This window comes from Pongo abelii, chromosome 3 (assembly GCF_028885655.2).
Source record: "Pongo abelii isolate AG06213 chromosome 3, NHGRI_mPonAbe1-v2.0_pri, whole genome shotgun sequence".
NCBI classification, from domain to species: Eukaryota; Metazoa; Chordata; class Mammalia; order Primates; family Hominidae; genus Pongo; species Pongo abelii.
In genome coordinates, this window is record NC_071988.2 from 180,628,048 (window position 1) to 180,647,376 (window position 19,329).

Genomic DNA, 19,329 nt, shown 5'->3' on the forward strand with positions numbered 1-19,329 from the left:
TATGTGTACAAATAACACAATCAGAAGGAGGAGGATTTGGGGAAGTGGGTGGGCTGAGTATAATTATTTTGTTCAGAGTAAGTGTTAACTAAAAGCATTTTATTAAATTGTCCTTCACTAAAACTCAATTTATTAAACCATGTATAATATGTGTTCTTTTGATTGATTATTAATTTGATATTTTTAGCAGCCTAGAAGGGATTGAAATTTCAAATATCCAACAAAGGATGTTTAGACCTCTTATGAATCTCTCTCACATGTAAGTAGATATTTTATTGCTTTTCACTGTGATTTTAATATTTGTTTCCACGTATATTATGATAATGCATCCAATCTATTAATATTTTCTACTAATTTGCCAGCTATAAACTGAATGTTTGTGTTCCTCCAAAATGTATATATTGAAATACTAACCCCACTGCAATGGTACAAGGAGGTAGGGCCTTTGGGAGGTGACTAGGTCATGAGGACAGAGCCTTCATGAGTGGGATTAGTGCCCTTAGAAAACAGACTCTGGTCCAGGCCAGTGGCTCATGCCTGTAATCCCAGCACTTTGGGCGGCCGAGGTGGGTGGATCACCTGAGGTCAAGAGTTCAAGACCAGCCTGGCCAACATGGTGAAACCTCGTTACTAAAAATACAAAAATTAGCCAGGCATGGTGGTGATTCCAGCTATTCAGGAGGCTGAGGCAGGAGAATCACTTGAACCCTGGAGGTGGAGGTTGCAGTGAGCCAAGATGGCACCACTGCACTCCAGCCTGGGCGACAGAGTGAGACTCCATCTCAAAAAAAAAAAAGAAAAGGGAAAAAAGAGACTCTGGAGACCACCCTTGCCCCTCCACCTTGTGAAGACAGAGAGAGAAGATGGCCATCTATGAAACATGTGGTCCCCTACCAGACACTGAATCTGCTGGCACCTTGATCTTGGTCTTCCCAGCCTCCAGAACTGTGAGAAATAAACATTCATTGTCTAAGTCAGTCTATGGTATTTTTGTTAACAGCAGCCAAATGGACTGAGACATGTCTAAACAATAATTAAAACTCTTGTTCATCAAGGATATTGGTCTAAAATTCTCTTTTTTGGTTGTGTCTCTGCCCGGCTTTGGTATCAGGATGATGCTGGCCTCATAAAATGAGTTAGGGAGGATTCCCTCTTTTTCTGTTGATTGGAATAGTTTCAGAAGGAATGGTACCAGTTCCTCGTTTTACCTCTGGTAGAATTCGGCTGTGAATCCATCTGGTCCTGGACTCTTTTTGGTTGGTAAGCTATTAATTTTTGCCACAATTTCAGAGCCTGTTATTGGTCTATTCAGAGATTCAACTTCTTCCTGGTTTAGTTTTGGGAGGGTGTATGTGTAGAGGAATTTATCCATTTCTTCTAGATTTTCTAGTTTATTTGCGTAGAGGTGTTTGTAGTATTCTGTGATGGTAGTTTGTATTTCTGTGGGATCAGTGGTGATATTCCCTTTATCATTTTTTTATTGCATCTATTTGATTCTTCTCTCTTTTCTTCTTTATTAGTCTTGCTAGCAGTCTATCAATTTTGTTGATCCTTTCAAAAAACCAGCTCCTGGATTCATTGATTTTTTGAAGGGTTTTTTGTGTCTCTATTTCCTTCAGTTCTGCTCTGATTTTAGTTATTTCTTGCCTTCTGCTAGCTTTTGAATGTGTTTGCTCTTGCTTGTCTAGTTCTTTTAATTGTGATGTTAGGGTGTCAATTTTGAATCTTTCCTGCTTTCTCTTGTTTGCATTTAGTGCTATAAATTTCCCTCTACACACTGCTTTGAATGTGTCCCAGAGATTCTGGTGTGTTGTGTCTTTGTTCTCGTTGGTTTCAAAGAACATCTTTATTTCTGCCTTCATTTTGTTATGTACCCAGTAGTCATTCAGGAGCAGGTTGTTCAGTTTCCATGTAGTTGAGCAGTTTTGAGTGAGTTTCTTAATCCTGAGTTCTAGTTTGATTGCACTGTGGTCTGAGAGACAGTTTGTTATAATTTCTGTTCTTTTACATTTGCTGAGGAGATCTTTACTTCTAACTATGTGGTCAATTTTGGAATAGGTGTGGTGTGGTGCTGAAAAAAATGTATATTCTGTTTATTTGGGGTGGAGAGTTCTGTAGATGTCTCTTAGGTCTGCTTGGTGCAGAGCTGGGTTCAATTCCTGGGTATTCTTGTTAACTTTCTGTCTCGTTGATCTGTCTAATGTTGACAGTGGGTATCCACCATGATCAAGTGGGCTTCATCCCTGGAATGCAAGGCTGGTTCAATATATGCAAATCAATAAATGTAACCCAGCATATAAACAGAACCAAAGACAAAAACCACATGATTTTCTCAATAGACACAGGAAAGGCCTTTGACAAAATTCAACAACCTTCATGCTAAAAACTCTCAATAAATTAGGTATTGATGGGACGTATCTCAAAATAATAAGAGCTATCTATGACAAACCCACAGCCAATATCATACTGAATGGGCAAAAACTGGAAGCATTCCCTTTGAAAACTGGCACAAGACAGGGATGCCGTCTCTCACCACTCCTATTCAACATAGTGTTGGAAGTTCTGGCCAGGGCAATTAGGCAGGAGAAGAAACTAAAGGGTATACAATTAGGAAAAGAGGAAGTCAAATTGTCCTTGTTTGCAGATGACATGATTGTATATCCAGAAAACCCCATTGTCCCAGCCCAAAATCTCCTTAAGCTGATAAGCAACTTCAGCAAAGTCTCAGGATACAAAATCAATGTACAAAAATCACAAACATTCTTATACACCAATAGCAGATAAACAGAGAGCCAAATCATGAGTGAACTCCCATTCACAATTGCTTCAAAGAGAATAAAATACCTAGGAATCCAACTTACAAGGGATGTGAAAGACCTCTTCAAGGAGAACTACAAACCACTGCTCAATGAAATAAAAGAGGATACAAACAAATGGAAGAACATTACATGCTCATGGGTAGGAAGAATCAATATCGCGAAAATGGCCATACTGCCCAAGGTAATTTACAGATTCAATGCCATCCCCATCCAGCTACCAATGACCTTCTTCACAGAATTGGAAAAAACTACTTTAATGTTCATATGGAACCAAAAAAGAGCCCGCATCACCAAGTCAATCCTAAGCCAAAAGAACAAAGCTGGAGGCATCATGCTACCTGACTTCAAACTATACTACGAGGCTACAGTCACCAAAACAGCATGGTACTGGTACCAAAACAGAGATATAGATCAATGGAACAGAACAGAGCCCTCAGAAATAATGCCGCATATCTACAACTATCTGATCTTTGACAAACCTCAGAAAAACAAGAAATGGGGAAAGGATTCCCTATTTAATAAATGGTGCTGGGAAAACTGGCTAGCCATATGTAGAAAGCTGAAACTGGATCCCTTCCTTACACCTTATACAAAGATTAATTCAAGATGGATTAAAGACTTAAACGTTAGACCTAAAACCATGAAAAACGTAGAAGAAAACCTAGGCATTACCATTCAGGACATAGGCATGGGCAAGGACTTCATGTCTAAAACACCAAAAGCAATGGCAACAAAAGCCAAAATTGACAAATGGGATCTAATTAAACTCAAGAGCTTCTGCACAGCAAAAGAAACTACCATCAGAGTGAACAGGCAACCTACAAAATGGGAGAAAATTTTCGCAACCTACTCATGTGACAAAGGGCTAATATCCAAAATCTACAATGAACTCAAACAAATTTACAAGAAAAAAACAAACAACCCCATCAAAAAGTGGGCGAAGGACATGAACAGACACTTCTCAAAAGAAGACATTTATGCAGCCAAAAAACATGAAAAAATGCTCACCATCACTGACCATCAGAGAAATGCAAATCAAAACCACAATGAGATACCATCTCACACCAGTTAGAATGGTGATCATTAAAAAGTCAGGAAACAACAGGTGCTGGAGAGGATGTGGAGAAATAGGAACACTTTTACACTGTTGGTGGGACTGTAAACTAGTTCAACCATTGTGGAAGTCAGTGTGGCAATTCCTCAGGGATCTAGAACTAGAAATACCATTTGTCCCAGCCATCCCGTTACTGGGTATATACCCAAAGGACTATAAATCATGCTGCTATAAAGACACATGCACACGTATGTTTATTGTGGCACTATTCACAATAGCAAAGACTTGGAACCAAGCCAAATGTACAATAATGATAGACTGGATTAAGAAAATGTGGCACATATACACCATGGAATACTATGCAGCCATAAAAAATGATGAGTTCATGTCCTTTGTAGGGACATGGATGAAATTGGAAATCATCATTCTCAGTAAACTATCACAAGGACAAAAAACCAAACACCGCACGTTCCACTCATAGGTAGGAATTGAACAATGAGAACACATGGACACAGGAAGGGGAACATCGCACTCTGGGGACTGTTGTGGGGTGGGGGGAGGGGGGAGGGATAGCATTAACAGATATACCTAATGCTAAATGACGAGTTAATGGGTGCAGCACACCAGCATGGCACATGTATACATATGTAACTAACCTGCACATGGTGCACATGTACCCTAAAACTTAAAGTGTGATAATAATAAAATAAAATAAAAACAAATAAATAAGAAAAAAAACTCTTAAACCTTTGACATTGGGTGAGATGATTTTTGTTTTCCACAGTCTGGTAGAATCTCATAGGAGATTTTTTCAATCTCAGGAAACATGAGTGTGAGGGAAATCCACTTGGTCTTGTAAGAAGTTCTCCTCAGCTCTAATAACTGTTCACAGATATTGATGTTTGCCTAATGAGCTAGTAATTTGTGTATAGGGTGTGTTAGTCCATTTAGCATTACTATAAAGGAATATCGGAGGCTGGGTAGTTTATAAGGAAGAGTTTATTTTGGCTTACAGTTCTGTAAGTTGTAAGAGAAACATGGCACCAACCTCTAATTTTGGTGAGGTCGTCAGGAAAGCTTTTAATCATGGCAGAGGGCAAAGAGGGAGTAGGTGTGTCAAATGGCGAGAGAGAAAGCCAGAGAGAGAAGAGGAGGTGCCAGCTCTTTTTAACAATCAGATCTCATGTGAAATAATAGAAGGAGAACTCACTTATTACTGCAGGAAGGACACCACACCATTCATGAGGCATCTACCCCATGACCCAGACACCTCCTACTGGGCCCCACCTCCAACATTGGGAATCAATTTTTGACATGAGATTTGGAGTAGACAAATATCCAAACCAGATGAAGAGGAAGGAATTTATATAGGCAATATAAAATAATTATAAATAAATCAGTGCTGCAAATGAAGGTAGTTAGGAAGAAGTCTTTCTCAATGAAAATATCCCCACATATCGTCATGATTCAAGCAAGCGTGCATGGATGAAATGGTAAACTTTGAAAAATCTTTTATTCAAAGAGTATGTCTGGTTGTACCTGTGATTACATGCTTTAGAAACATTTTTTTAATTGAATGCAATTTTATAGCAGTTATTAGGATGATCCATGCCATGGAAATTAATTTTCAATAATTTAGAAAATGTCAGCTACCATCAACTCTGTAATCTTGCTTGTATTTTAAGTCTAACACAGAACCCTGTTTTTGTTGTCCATAGTTCCTCAGAAAGATGGCTTGTAAAAGATTCCTTTCTTGTACGCAACATAAAGCAATCTGACTAAATTAAATAGAACAGAATTTATTGGAAGAAAATGGTATAACACAAAATCTGAGGAATAATTTATAGCCACTGGAATTATCCATCCAAGTGTCATTCAATCAGATTCAGAGTTCCAGGAGAGAGAATCTAGTTGATCACGTCTAGGGCACTTACCTACTCTGGGCTAGGGATTGCCTCCACTGAAGATCCCACCATAACTTCTCAAAAAGGGAGAAGTAATTCTCTCAAAGGAAATCAGAACACTATTATCAGAAGAGTGATTAAGTGCTGGGCAGCCAAAGTAGCAAACAGAGTTACTATAATTCTGTTGATAAAAGCAAAACTTCAGCCTAAGACACACAGTAAAATACCAATCAACACTCCTCCTTTCCTCATGTTCTGCTCTCCTGTCCTTCATGGTTTACAGAATAAATGGATATAACCGAATGGAAATATCAGCAATTGACCTTGAGCTTGACAGGACAAATTGTAATCGTCAGGTTTTTATCTTTTCTTACTGTAGCTCTTTATACACTAAAGATCCTTTATATTTTTTGGCAGAACACATGGCTTTATAGAAAAATAGATCTAATTTGAAGTTCAATTTGCGTATTTAGTAGAAAATTTCCTAGCAAATAACTTGCCTCCATTGAAGATTCATCTATTCCTATTAATGATGCTAACACCTACCTCACGGAATTCATTTGAGAACTTATTTCTGATACTTAAGAAATGCTCAATAAAAGGTGTTGGTGTTGGTGGTAACACAATAGTAATTATAAATTATCCACATGGTATATTTATCAACAAGGAAAGTCTCTCTATTGATGAAAGAAGTCACTCAACAAATATTTATTGAACACTTTATTATGTACCAAAATCTAGTGTGAGAGATAGGCATGTTAGCAAGTAGTTACAGATAACATAACTTCTTTTTTTTTTCTTTTACTGTGGCACTTCCATGTTTAAAATCTTTAATATTATTTTGTTATTTTTATTAATTGACAAATAATAATTGCACATCTTCGTGGGGTACATAGTGATGTTTTGGTACATACAATGTATAGTGATCAGATCAGGATAAAGGATAATTAGCATATCCATCCTCTCAAACATTTATCATTTCTTTATGTTTAGAATATTCAATATCCTCCTTCTAGCTATTTGAAACCATACATTATTGTTAACTATAGACATCCTACCATGGTATAGAATATGAGAACTTATTCTCCTTTCTGGTTGTAACTTTGAATTCTTTAATAAGTCTCCCTGTCTCTTCCTTCTCCTTACCCTCCCCAGCCTGTAGTATCCTCTGTTCTACTTTTACTTCTGTAAGATCAACATTTTTAGCTTCCATATATGAGTGAGAACATGAGGTGTTTAACATTATTCCTGGCTTATTCCACTTAGTGTAATATCCTCCATTTCCCTCTTGTTGCCACAATGACAGAATTTCATTCTTTTTCTATAGCCAAATATTCCATTGTGTATATCTACCACATTTTTTTATCCATTCATCTGTTCATCAACACCTAGGTTGACTCCATATCTTGGCTATTGTGAATAGTGCTGAAGTAGCATTGTTTGTATGGGGTAATTCCTGAGGTTTGTTGCCTCACACCAAGGAAATTAAGGACGTGGACACACAGGGAGTGAGGTTAAGAGCAGAGGTTTAATAAGGGAGAAAAAGAGAAAAGCTCTCTCTCCTTCAGAGAGAGAGGGGCTCCTGAATAGGTCTTCCAGTTCTGTGGTGAAATGCACAGGGTTTTATACAGTAGCTTGAGGAGGCCATGTTTGATTTACATAGGGCCCAAAAGATTGCTTGGACCAGGTGTGCCATTTGCATAGCATTCGAAGAAGCTGGCTGCCCCACCCTAATCTTTCATTATGCAGATGGGTTCTCTACCTGTTTGGCACCATGTTGTCTGCTTCTTTATCGTACATGTGGTTGACAAAGAAAAGGAAAGATGGAGCCTCCATGTTGAACATGCTTGGCCCCCAGGTAGCCTTTTCCTATTGGCACAGCTGCCAGCATTCACCTGTGCAAGCTTCTAGTTTGCTTTTCTATGTCGGCAGCTTGATTTTTCAGGCTGCTCTTTGTTAGAAAAGAAATTATTTGGAGGCTGCTTTTTATTAAAAGAGAAAGCTTACCGAGGACTCTCTTACCCTCACTAACTACCTAAATACTTCCTTTTTAGCTCCTGTATCAGTGCTGTGATAAACATGGGGGTGCAGATATCTCTTTGATATGATTTTCTTTTCTTTGAATAGATTCTCAGGAATGGGATTCCTGGATCATATGCTAATTCTTTTTTTTTTTTTGGAGACAGAGTCTCACTCTGTCACCCAGGCTGGAGTGCAGTGGCGCAATCTCAGCTCACTGCAACCTCTGCTCCCACAGGTTCAAGCGATTCTCCTGCCTCAGCCTCCCAAGTAGCTGGGACTACAGGTGTGCACCACCATGCCTGGCTAATTTTTTGTATTTTTAGTAGAGACAGGGTTTCACCATTTTAACCAGGATGGTCTCAATCTCCTGACTGCGTGATCCACTGACCTTGGCCTCCCAAAGTGCTGGGATTACAGGCATGAGCCACTGCCCCCAGCACATATGCTAGTTCTATTTGTAGTTTTCTGAGGAACCCCCATATTGTTCTCCGTTCTCCATAATGCCTATACTAATTTACATTCCCGCCAATAAGAGTTCCCTTTTCTCCAGATTCTCACCAGCATTTGTTTTCTCTTTTTGGTCTTTTTGATAATAGCCGTCCATCCAACGTTGGAGTAAGATGATACCTCATTGTGGTTTTAATTCGCATTTCCTTGATCATTAGTGAGGTCGAGCATTTTTTCAAGTATAATTGGCCATTTGTATGTCTTCTTTTTTTTTTTTTTTTGAGACAGAGTCTCGCTCTGTCGCCCAGGCTGGAGTGCAGTGGCACGATCTCGGCTCACTGCAAGCTCCGCCTCCCAGGTTCACACCATTCTCCTGCCTCAGCCTCCCGAGTAGCTGGGACTACAGGAGCCCGCCCCCACACCTGGCTAATTTTTTGTATTTTTAGTAGAGACGGGGTTTTACCGTATTAGCCAGGATGGTCTCAATCTCCTAACCTCGTGATCCGCCCGCCTCGGCCTCCCAAAGTGCTGGGATTACAGGCGTGAGCCACCGTGCCGGGCCTTGTATGTCTTCTTTTGAGAAATATCTGTTCAGATCATTTGCCTATTTTTTAATGGGATGTTTTCTTTTCTTTTTTTTTTCTTTCGTTGGTGTTGAAATAACATCATAACTTCAATAACAAAAAGCCAAGGAAGCACAGAAGAGAAAACACTTAACTCTTCCCCTGAGGGATAGAAAGCAATCACTTGCAGCACAATAGGAGCTGTGTAACTTCATTTACATATACTAAACATTGCAAGTACGATAAAGGTTTCTCTGGAGGGATTCATTCTCTTGATCACATCTAACAGTTTGTATTCTAAGACATGTCTAACACTTGTTATATTTATTATGCCTATTTGCTACTCTCACCCACACATTCTTTAACAGTGAAATCAAGCTAGTGATAATCGGATGTAAGTTTAAAGTTTCAGAATCCCTAATGTTTTAGTCCTCTCAATTTCGTCTTAAGACACTTTCTTTCTACCAATAAAATGTAGGAAATAAATATGAATGTATGGTGACACTGAATTAAATGGAAAATCTTATTTTACCTTCTCTTTGTATACCAGATATTTTAAGAAATTCCAGTACTGTGGGTATGCACCACATGTTCGCAGCTGTAAACCAAACACTGATGGAATTTCATCTCTAGAGAATCTCTTGGCAAGCATTATTCAGAGAGTGTTTGTCTGGGTTGTATCTGCAGTTACCTGCTTTGGAAACGTTTTTGTCATTTGCATGCGACCTTATATCAGGTCTGAAAACAAGCTGTATGCCATGTCAATCATTTCTCTCTGCTGTGAGTATTTCCTGGTTAAAGGGGAATTGTAGTTTTGAAATATACAAAAGCATTATTATTAGAAAATACGTTGTGTGAGTGGTAGAATTATGGAATTTTACATTTTTCTCCTTTTTGCTTGTATGCTCTTTTCACATTTTCTACAAAGAAAATAGAATTACTTTAGCAATAAGAAAAAGTATGTTTTTTTAAACTAGGAAATTTAATCACCTTACACAAATTAAGGAAGCTTTCATTTATTAGTTCTCTCTCATACAGTGGCTCCGAAGGCACAATATTTTGTTGACGCATCTAAAATCTTTCACTACAAATAAAATTGCAACCTCCTATGGTCACAATTTTACGTGCAGACCTATACTTACTTTTTTATGTGTATGTCCAGTTCACAGATGTTGACTTAACAAGTACATGCTTTCCTGATCTCTGAGCTACTAGAAATTTTTTCCACTCTAACTGAAATGTGTAAATAAGAAAATGTTTTTAGGGAGTATTCATTTTTTCAAAAAGTTGTTGCAATGTAATGGCAAGGTATTATGTTAAATGAACACTGCAAAGAAAAATAAGGAAGAAACCAGTCCTCAGAATGTTTGTAGTCTAGGTCAAGTGGCCTAGAATTTATCCATGCTCCCTCAAGCAAGTAAAGCATCAATCTACATGAGGTTCTACTTTTATATGTGTGCTGCCCCCATGTACTGTCTCCATCCTTATTCAAAGTCTAATGTCTAAATTTTTTTTTATTGCAAGCTATGTAAGAAACAGAACTCAGAAGCCATTTACTATTTTGTATTGCTAGCTACAAAATTTTTAGTCAGTTCAATTTCCTTGGTGAAGCCTAGACTGTAACTTCAGAGTTAAAGGCTTAGGGTCAGCCTTGTGATTTATACAGTGATGTGATTTTAGGGATTTTGTGTAGAATGCTTGTGCAGTCCAAAAATCTCACCCACTTTCTGATATGTAACGTTTGCTTAAAAAGAAATATGCCAAGTAGTGTAAGAGAGCTAATTCCTGGGATTGGAGACCCTAAAAAGAGACAGAAAAAGATGTAAAAATTGAAAGAGAGAGAAAACAGTTTTGCTTAGACCAACTCTGGTAAGTAATTTAAGCCCCTTAAAATTGTACTGACTGCAAAGCAGTTCATAATTATTCATATCTCTTAAATTATAGGCTTCAAAATTCAGTCATTATTCTATCATAGGAACTTGTGAATTACTTTCTCCAAGATTTTATATGACACCTTGAGCTTGTTGCGTTGGGAGAATTTCAGTGGAAGAGCTGAACCAAATAATGCCATCCTCATCTAAGTCCCTAACTGAATGCTCTACGTGATTGCATTTTGTACATTTATTTGACACTTCTACATGATGGGTCTAGAACAGATAATACAATAGACAAGATCTCTGCTCTTAGAGAATTGCACTTTAAAGGAAAATGAAGAAATGATTGCATAATTAACTGTAGAGAGTACCTTTGAGAGTGCTTACCAAAGAGAGTCTATGAATAGATCCTCATCTGTAAATGAACTCTTGGGAGAATAAAAGTTACCTCTTCCTAAGTTGGAAGAAACTTGACTATTTTTTCTAGCATTAAAAATATTATTGCTTATTGATGATTTTATGATACCTATTTATTTCTCTAAATTTGTGAAACTATGACTCCTCTAGGTGCCGACTGCTTAATGGGAATATATTTATTCGTGATCGGAGGCTTTGACCTAAAGTTTCGTGGAGAATACAATAAGCATGCGCAGCTGTGGATGGAGAGTACTCATTGTCAGCTTGTAGGATCTTTGGCCATTCTGTCCACAGAAGTATCAGTTTTACTGTTAACATTTCTGACATTGGAAAAATACATCTGCATTGTCTATCCTTTTAGATGTGTGAGACCTGGAAAATGCAGAACAATTACAGTTCTGATTCTCATTTGGATTACTGGTTTTATAGTGGCTTTCATTCCATTGAGCAATAAGGAATTTTTCAAAAACTACTATGGTACCAATGGAGTATGCTTCCCTCTTCATTCAGAAGATACAGAAAGTATTGGAGCCCAGGTTTATTCAGTGGCAATTTTTCTTGGTAAGAAACTAAGAAACTAATGTTCACAAGTTTTTATTTCAAATCTTCCAACCAGTTTTTGTTAGTAAGAATGAGGGTGAGTTCTATCAGAATCCCCAGCAAGGATTTTCCTCCCCAAATTATACTCTGATATAAATTCCAACCTGACACAGCTTAATAAAAGACACTAAACACCTGTATTTCATGTATTCACCCTAAACATGCTAAGCAACATATGTTTTGGCTCTTTGCTTTACAATATGAACATAATGATATTTATTATCTTTTCAAATTCATGGCAACACACATCTTTGGCTTGTGAGTATACATACAACTGTTCTAAACCAGCAATGTAAAAATATTCTCAAGAGTACAGCAAAAAGTAACTGAATTAGAAAAAAATCACTAGGCCAGGCACAATGGCTTGTGCTATAATCTCAGTACTTTGGGAGGCCAAGGTGGGAGGATCACTTGAGGCCAGTAGTTGAGACCAGCCTGGGCAACATAGCAAGACCCCATCTCTACAAAATTATTTTTAAAAAATTAGCTGGTGTGAGGCCAGGCGTGGTGGTGGCTCATACCTGTAATCCCAGCACTTTGGGAGGCCGAGGCAGGCCAATCATGAGGTCAGGAGTTCAAGACCAGCCTGACCAATATGGTAAAACCCCGTCTCTACTAAAAATAGAAAAATTAGCCGGGCATGGTGGCACGCACCTGTAGTCCCAGCTACTCAGGAGGCTGAGGCAGGAGAATTGCTTGAACACGGAAGGCAGAGTTGCAGTGAGGCGAGATAGTGCCACTGCACTCCAGCCCGAGCAACACAGCGAGACTCCATCTCAAAAAAAAAAAAAAATTAGCTGGTGTGATGGCATGCACCTGTACTCCCAGCTACTTGGAAGGCTGAGGCAGGAGGATTGCTTCAGCCTAGGAGTTTGAAGCTGCAGTGAGCTATGATTGTACCACTGCACTTCAGTCAGGGACAGAGCAAGAACCCATCTCTAAAAAAATTAAAAATAAAACATCACTAATACTAGAAAGCTTAAAAACCCAAGATATTCATTGAATTACTGCAATTTCAATATCTCATTTTAAAAGTAAACATTTTATCATTCTTCACTACTTCCACAAAACCTCATCTCAAAAAAATTCATGATTTTTGTGGACTTTAGTAATTCTTTGTGAAGAAAAAAACCCACACATTATAGTCTTTGTATCTTTAGTAATAACATCTTTGTATCTTTAATAATAAAAATGTTTTATTTCTGTTTGTTCATTTTGAAAGAAATATTTCTATGCATTAATAATACTGTTTGTATTCCAAATAGGTATTAATTTGGCCGCATTTATCATCATAGTTTTTTCCTATGGAAGCATGTTTTATAGTGTTCATCAAAGTGCCATAACAGCAACTGAAATACGGAATCAAGTTAAAAAAGAGATGATCCTTGCCAAACGTTTTTTCTTTATAGTATTTACTGATGCATTATGCTGGATACCCATCTTTGTAGTGAAATTTCTTTCACTGCTTCAGGTAGAAATACCAGGTACAATATTTTTAAATCTCCTTAAAGAAATAATAAATCTGTTTTCACAGTGTTCTTTTAAGGAAAACATTAAAATTCTTAACACTAAACAATTTAAAGAATTGTACATCAGATCTGAGCACAGTGGCCCATGCCTGTAATCCCAGCACTCTGGGAGGCCAAGACAGGCGGCTCACTTGAGGTCAGGAGTTTGAGACCAGCCTGGCCAACATGGGGAAACCCCATCTCTACTAAAAGTACAAAAACTAGCTGGGCATGGTGGTGCACTGCTGTAGTCCTAGCTACTCAGGAGGCTAAGGCATGAGAATTGCTTAAACTCGGGAGGCAGAGGTTGCAGTGAGCTGAAATTGCGCTACTACACTCCAGCCTGGGTGACAGAGCCAAAAAAAAAATTTTTTTTAAATTGTAAGTCAGAGTTGTAGGTACTTTTGGCTCTGCTCATCAGTATAACATTTACTGGGGAAGAACTGTTTATTTTTTTCCATAAATGCCTAATAATACAATTACTATGAAACAAGCAATGAGTGACCAAAATAAATTCCACATTGTTGAAATTCTAATCATCACGTGCTTAAGGTGACTAGAAAGGAAAACAGGCCAAAACAATTATTAAATAATTACTGCATTTTTTTTCAGAATATAAGAAAATTTTCTTCCTGTAATACATGCAATTTAGAGAAGATCATGCCAGAGTGTGAGAGATAATAGAAGCAAACATTCTTGGCATTTAGAAAGAATGTAGGCTGGCATGTTGGCTCACGCCTGTAATCTGGCACTTTGGAAGGCCAATGTGGGAGGATCACTTGGGCCCAGGAGTTCAAAGCTGCAGTGAGCCATGATTGCACCACTGCACTCCAGTCTGGGTGACAGAGCAAGATCCTGTCTCAAAAAAATAAAAATAAGAAATAAAAAATAAACAATGTGCTTTACATCCATTAGGATGACTACTATTTTAAAAAAACACACATACAAAAAAAATTAAGAGTTGGTAAAGATGTGGAGAAATTAGAATCCTTGTGAATTGCTGGTAGAAAAATAAAATGATACAGCTGCTATGGAAGACAATATGGCAGTACCTCAAAAATGTAAACCATCCAATGGTTTAGTTACCATCCAGTGTGGAAATGGTCCAGTTACCATCCAATGTGGAAATTCTCCTTCTAAGAAAAAAACCAAAACAATTGAAAGCAGGGACTCAAACAGATATTTGTACGCCCATGTTCATTGCAGCATTATTCACAATAGCCAAAATTTAGAAGCATTACAGATGTCCATAGATTGGTAAATGGATAAACAAAATGTGGTACATACGCACAATGGATTAGTATTTAGTCCTGTAAAGGAAGGAGATTTTGACAAATGCTGCAATATAGATGAACCTTGAAGATACTGTGCTAAGTGAAATAAGTTAGACACAAAAGGACAAATATTTTATTTCACTTACATGATGTTTCTGATATAGTCAGATTCATAGAACATAGAACGGTGTTTTCTAGGGGTTGGAGGAAGGGAGAATGGAGAGTGATTGTTTAATAGGCATAGAGTTTCAGTTTGGGAGATGAAATCATTCTGGAGATGGATGGTGGTTATGGTACAATGATGTGAACGTACTTAATGCCACTGAGCTGTCCACTTAAAATGGTTACATGGTAAATTTTATGTTATGCATATTTTACCACAATGAAAAGTGCATATATCCTGTTAAATATATATAAATATATATATAAATATATAAAAATACATATATAAATATATATATATATATAAAATGCAGTTTGTATTCACATTTTAAAATTTTCATGTAGCAGGACACAGTGGCTCACACCTGAAATCCCAGCACTTTGGGAGGCTGAGGTGGGCAGATCACTTGAGGTCAGCAGTTGGAGACCAGCCTGGCCAGCATGGTGAAACCCCGTCTCTACTCAAAATACAAAAATTTAGCTGGACCTGGTGGCAGGCACTTGTAGTCCCACCTACTTGGGAGGCTGAGGCATGAGAATGCTTGAACCTGGGAGGCAGAGACTGCAGTGAGCGGAGATTGTGCCATTGTACTACAACCTGGGTAATAGAGCGAGACTCTATCTCAGGAAAAAAAAACAATTGTATATATTAATACGTAATTTTAATTGTGTTCTGTACCATGGATGATGGTGATAGTATCTTACATTTTATGAACAACAAAAAGAAGGCCAAGTGGGGAAGACTGATTGAACCCAGGAGATTGAAACCAACCTGGACAACAGGGAGACTCTGAGACCCCAACTCTTCAAAAAATAAAAAAATTAAAAATTAACCAGGCATGGTGGCACATGCCTGTGGTCCCAGCTACTCAAGAGGGTGAGGTACAAGGATCACTTGGGCCCAGGAGGTCGAGACTGCAGTGAGCCATGTTCATGCCACTGTACTCCAGCCTGAGCGACAGCATGAGACCCTGTCTCAAAAACAAAAACATGAAAACAAAGAGTAATGACAGCATCAATTAAATTATAATAAAATCAGAGTATTTTGGTATTTCTATATATATTAGAGTGATTTTTAAGATGGGTTTAGCCAAAGTTATTTTTTACAGAAATAAATATCTGGACAAAAGCTAAAAAAATGCACACTTTGGCATCAAATGGCAAAAAAGAAATCTATTAAATACAAGCTTACATATTCTGGCAAATACTATATGCACTATTAAAATACTCGAAAAGTGTTTTAATTATTAGGCACTTAAATTTATGACTTAAATACTAAACAATATGTTTTTTCCTAAAATGTAATCATAATATGTAATCACTTTGTGAAAAATATTTCTACCTAAAGGAATATTTTTGTTAGTGCATTCAAGAATAGCTACTTAGCAAAGAATGCCATTCTTTTTCAGCACTAGCATTCCCCTCACACACTGGCACTCTGGAAAGATATCTTGGAAACAAATATAGACTTGGTATTTAATTATGTGACATCAAAGGAAAAAAATCAAAACTCAAAAAGGGGTTGGGATGAAAGAAACAGGGAAATTGGGTTTCTATACCTTGTAAACATCTATAAACACTAAAACTATTTCATTTTTCTTTTCTAGGTACCATAACCTCTTGGGTAGTAATTTTTATTCTGCCCATTAACAGTGCTTTGAACCCAATTCTCTATACTCTGACCACAAGACCGTTTAAAGAAATGATTCATCGGTTTTGGTATAACTACAGACAAAGAAAATCTATGGACAGCAAAGGTCAGAAAACCTATGCTCCATCATTCATCTGGGTGGAAATGTGGCCACTGCAGGAGATGCCACCTGAGTTAATGAAGCCGGACCTTTTCACATACCCCTGTGAAATGTCACTGATTTCTCAATCAACGAGACTCAATTCCTATTCATGACTGACTCTGAAATTAATTTCTTCACAGAGAATACTGTGGGGGTGCTTCATGAGGGATTTACTGGTATGAAATGAATACCACAAAATTAATTTATAATAATGGCTAAGATAAATAGTTTACAAGGACATGAGGAAAAATAAAAATGACTAATGCTCTTACAAAGGGAAGTAATTATATCAATAATATATATATATTAGTAGACATTTTGCATAAGAAATTAAGAGAAATCTACTTCAGTAACATTCATTCATTTTTCTAACATGCATTTATTGAGTACCCACTACTATGTGCATAGCATTGCAATATATTCCTGGAAATAGACAGTACAGAACCTTTCAATCTGTAGATGGTGTTTAATTACAAAAGACTATACAAAGTCCATCTGCAGTTCCTAGTTTAAAGTAGAGCTTTGCCTGTCATGTGCATCAGCAAGAATCATAGGCACTTTTAAATAAAGGTTTAAAGTTTTGGAATACTCAGTGTAATTGCATCATAGAAAATGTCTGACTGTTTGCAAAATAATATTCTGTTTTAAGAATCCATCTTACCTCTCTTTAAGTTTCCATACACTTGAGAGCAAACACAACATATTTATTACTAAAAAGATGCTTTGCTAGAAACTCAAAAACAGCACTTCTTTTGGCACTTCCTGCCCAGTTTTCTCTTTGCTTTAAATGAACATCATCATATGGGATTGGAATAGGAGAGTATGAGTACTGCAGAGAAGTGGATCACAAAAGCTAGAATGAGGATAAACATTTAGATCAGTGGAAACTCCTGAAATAAATCCTTGTATTGTCAGTTAACTGATTTTCAACAAGGATACCAAGACAAAAAGGCTTTCAACAAACTGTGCTGTTTTAAGAACAGACTTAAGTGGTTTAATTCACCCACTTTAGATGGGTGAATGTTATGGTGTGTGAAATATCTCAATAAAGCAGTTAAAAGGAAAAAGAGCTGGAATGCACTGATTCAGGAACTTAATTTCAGGAGGGAAAGGTCTGTATGTACATGTTTCACTTTAAGCAGAAAATCTTTCTTCAAGAAATGACTACCTTCTCTTTGCACTGCCAGCATGTGAGATACTAACTTTTTAACTAGTTGTTCTTCTCTAGTCTCTACGTTATTAGAATTTTTTGCTTTCATAATTTGAAAACTTTAAGCAGGAGAAGAGAATGTTTTCAGATAGTTTCAAATACACCAAAAATGTTTGAAACACAAAAATACTGGAATCAAACCATAATGCACTTATTGAATATATAGTTGTATAGATTTGTTTTGAAAATAAATTATCTGAAATTTAACTCTATTAAAAATGGATTGCTTTGGGTTTTTTTCTCTGCTTACTTGGAATAATCTCAATAAGTTTTCTACATGAAGAACATGGTATAATTTCAATGTAACTCAGAGCATAATAGAAAACTATAGTTCTGTTTATAATATTCAATAATATAACTACTGATAGTTCTATAATAAATAAAATAGCCAGGTGCAGTGACATGCAACTGTAGTCCCAGCTACATGAGAGGCTGTGTCCAATCTGGGCACCCTAGTGAGACACTGTCTTTAAAATATAAAGAAATAAATAAATAAAATAGGCTACAATTTTTAAATTTAAAAATAGCCTACAAAAAGTAAATTTAAAAAAGCTTATACAAAATGAAAACAGGCCAAGTGCAGTGGCTCACACCTATCATCTCAGTGCTTTAGAAGGCCAAGGCAGGAAGATCATTGAGGCCAGGAGTTCAAGACCAGCCTAAAGAACGAGACCCGAAATTAAAAAATAAATTAGCTGGGCATGGTGGCACATGCTTATAGTCCTAGTTAATAGGGAGGCTGAGGTGGGAGGACTGCTTGAGCCCAGGAGTTGGAGGCTGCAGTGTTCTGTGATTGTGCCACTGCACTCCAGCTTGGGTGACAGAGCAAGACATTGTCTCTAAAAAAATTTTTTTTTAATTCTTTGTTGTTTTTTTTTTGTTTTTTTTTTTGAGACAGCCTTGCTCTGTTGCCCAGGCTGGAGTGCAGTAGTGCAATCTCGGCTCACTGCAATCTCTGCCTTTGAGGTTCAAGCAATTCTCCTGTCTCAGCCTCCCAGGTAACTGGGACTACAGGCACGTGCTACCACACCTGGCTAATTTTTGTATTCTTAGTGGAGACAGGGTTTCATATGTTGGCCAGGCTGGTCTCGAACTCCTGACCTCATGATCTGCCCACCTCGGCCTCCCAAAGTGCTGAGATTACAGGCATGAGCCACCGTGCCCGGCCTAATTCTTTCTTAAGATTATTTTAGGATTAATTCCTTAGAAGTCCTATTACTACTAATTCCAAGTAATAGAATAGGAAATTTTATTTTTATTTTTTTATTTTTTATTTTTATTTTTATTTTTTCCGAGACGGAGTCTTGCTCTGTCACACAGGCTGGAGTGCAGTGGTGCAATTTCAGCTCACTGCAACCTACGCCTCCTGGGTTCAAGCAATTCTCCTGCCTCAGCCTCCCAAGTAGCTGGGAATACAGGTGCATGCCTCCACGCCTGGGTAATTTTTGTATTTTTAGTAGAGATGGGGTTTCACCATGTTGGCCAGGCTGGTTTCAAACTCCTGATTTCATGATCCACCCGCCTCGGCCTCTGAAACCAAAGTGCTGGGATTACAGATGTGAGCCACCACGCCCAGCCTTTTTTTTTTTAAGATGGAGTCTCTCTTGTCGCCCAGGCTGTAGTGCAGTGGCATGATGTCAGCTCACTGCAGGCTGGAGTGCAGTGGCATGATCTCAGCTCAC

At 37.7% G+C, this 19,329-nt stretch overlaps 1 protein-coding gene across 1 annotated transcript in view; it reads left to right on the plus strand.

Annotated features, from left to right (window-relative positions):
* The window catches only part of RXFP1 (relaxin family peptide receptor 1), a gene marked incomplete at its 5' end in the record, with an annotated part of 129,514 nt that extends 111,655 nt beyond the window's left edge, over positions 1-17,859 (plus strand). Inside the window, 5 exon segments of the mRNA NM_001133200.1 lie at positions 188-259; positions 9,360-9,589; positions 11,251-11,661; positions 12,966-13,184; positions 16,252-17,859. Coding sequence (NP_001126672.1) covers positions 188-259; positions 9,360-9,589; positions 11,251-11,661; positions 12,966-13,184; positions 16,252-16,550 — 1,231 coding nt within the window. The 3' untranslated portion in view covers positions 16,551-17,859.
* Between the last annotated feature and the right edge of the window lie 1,470 nt (positions 17,860-19,329).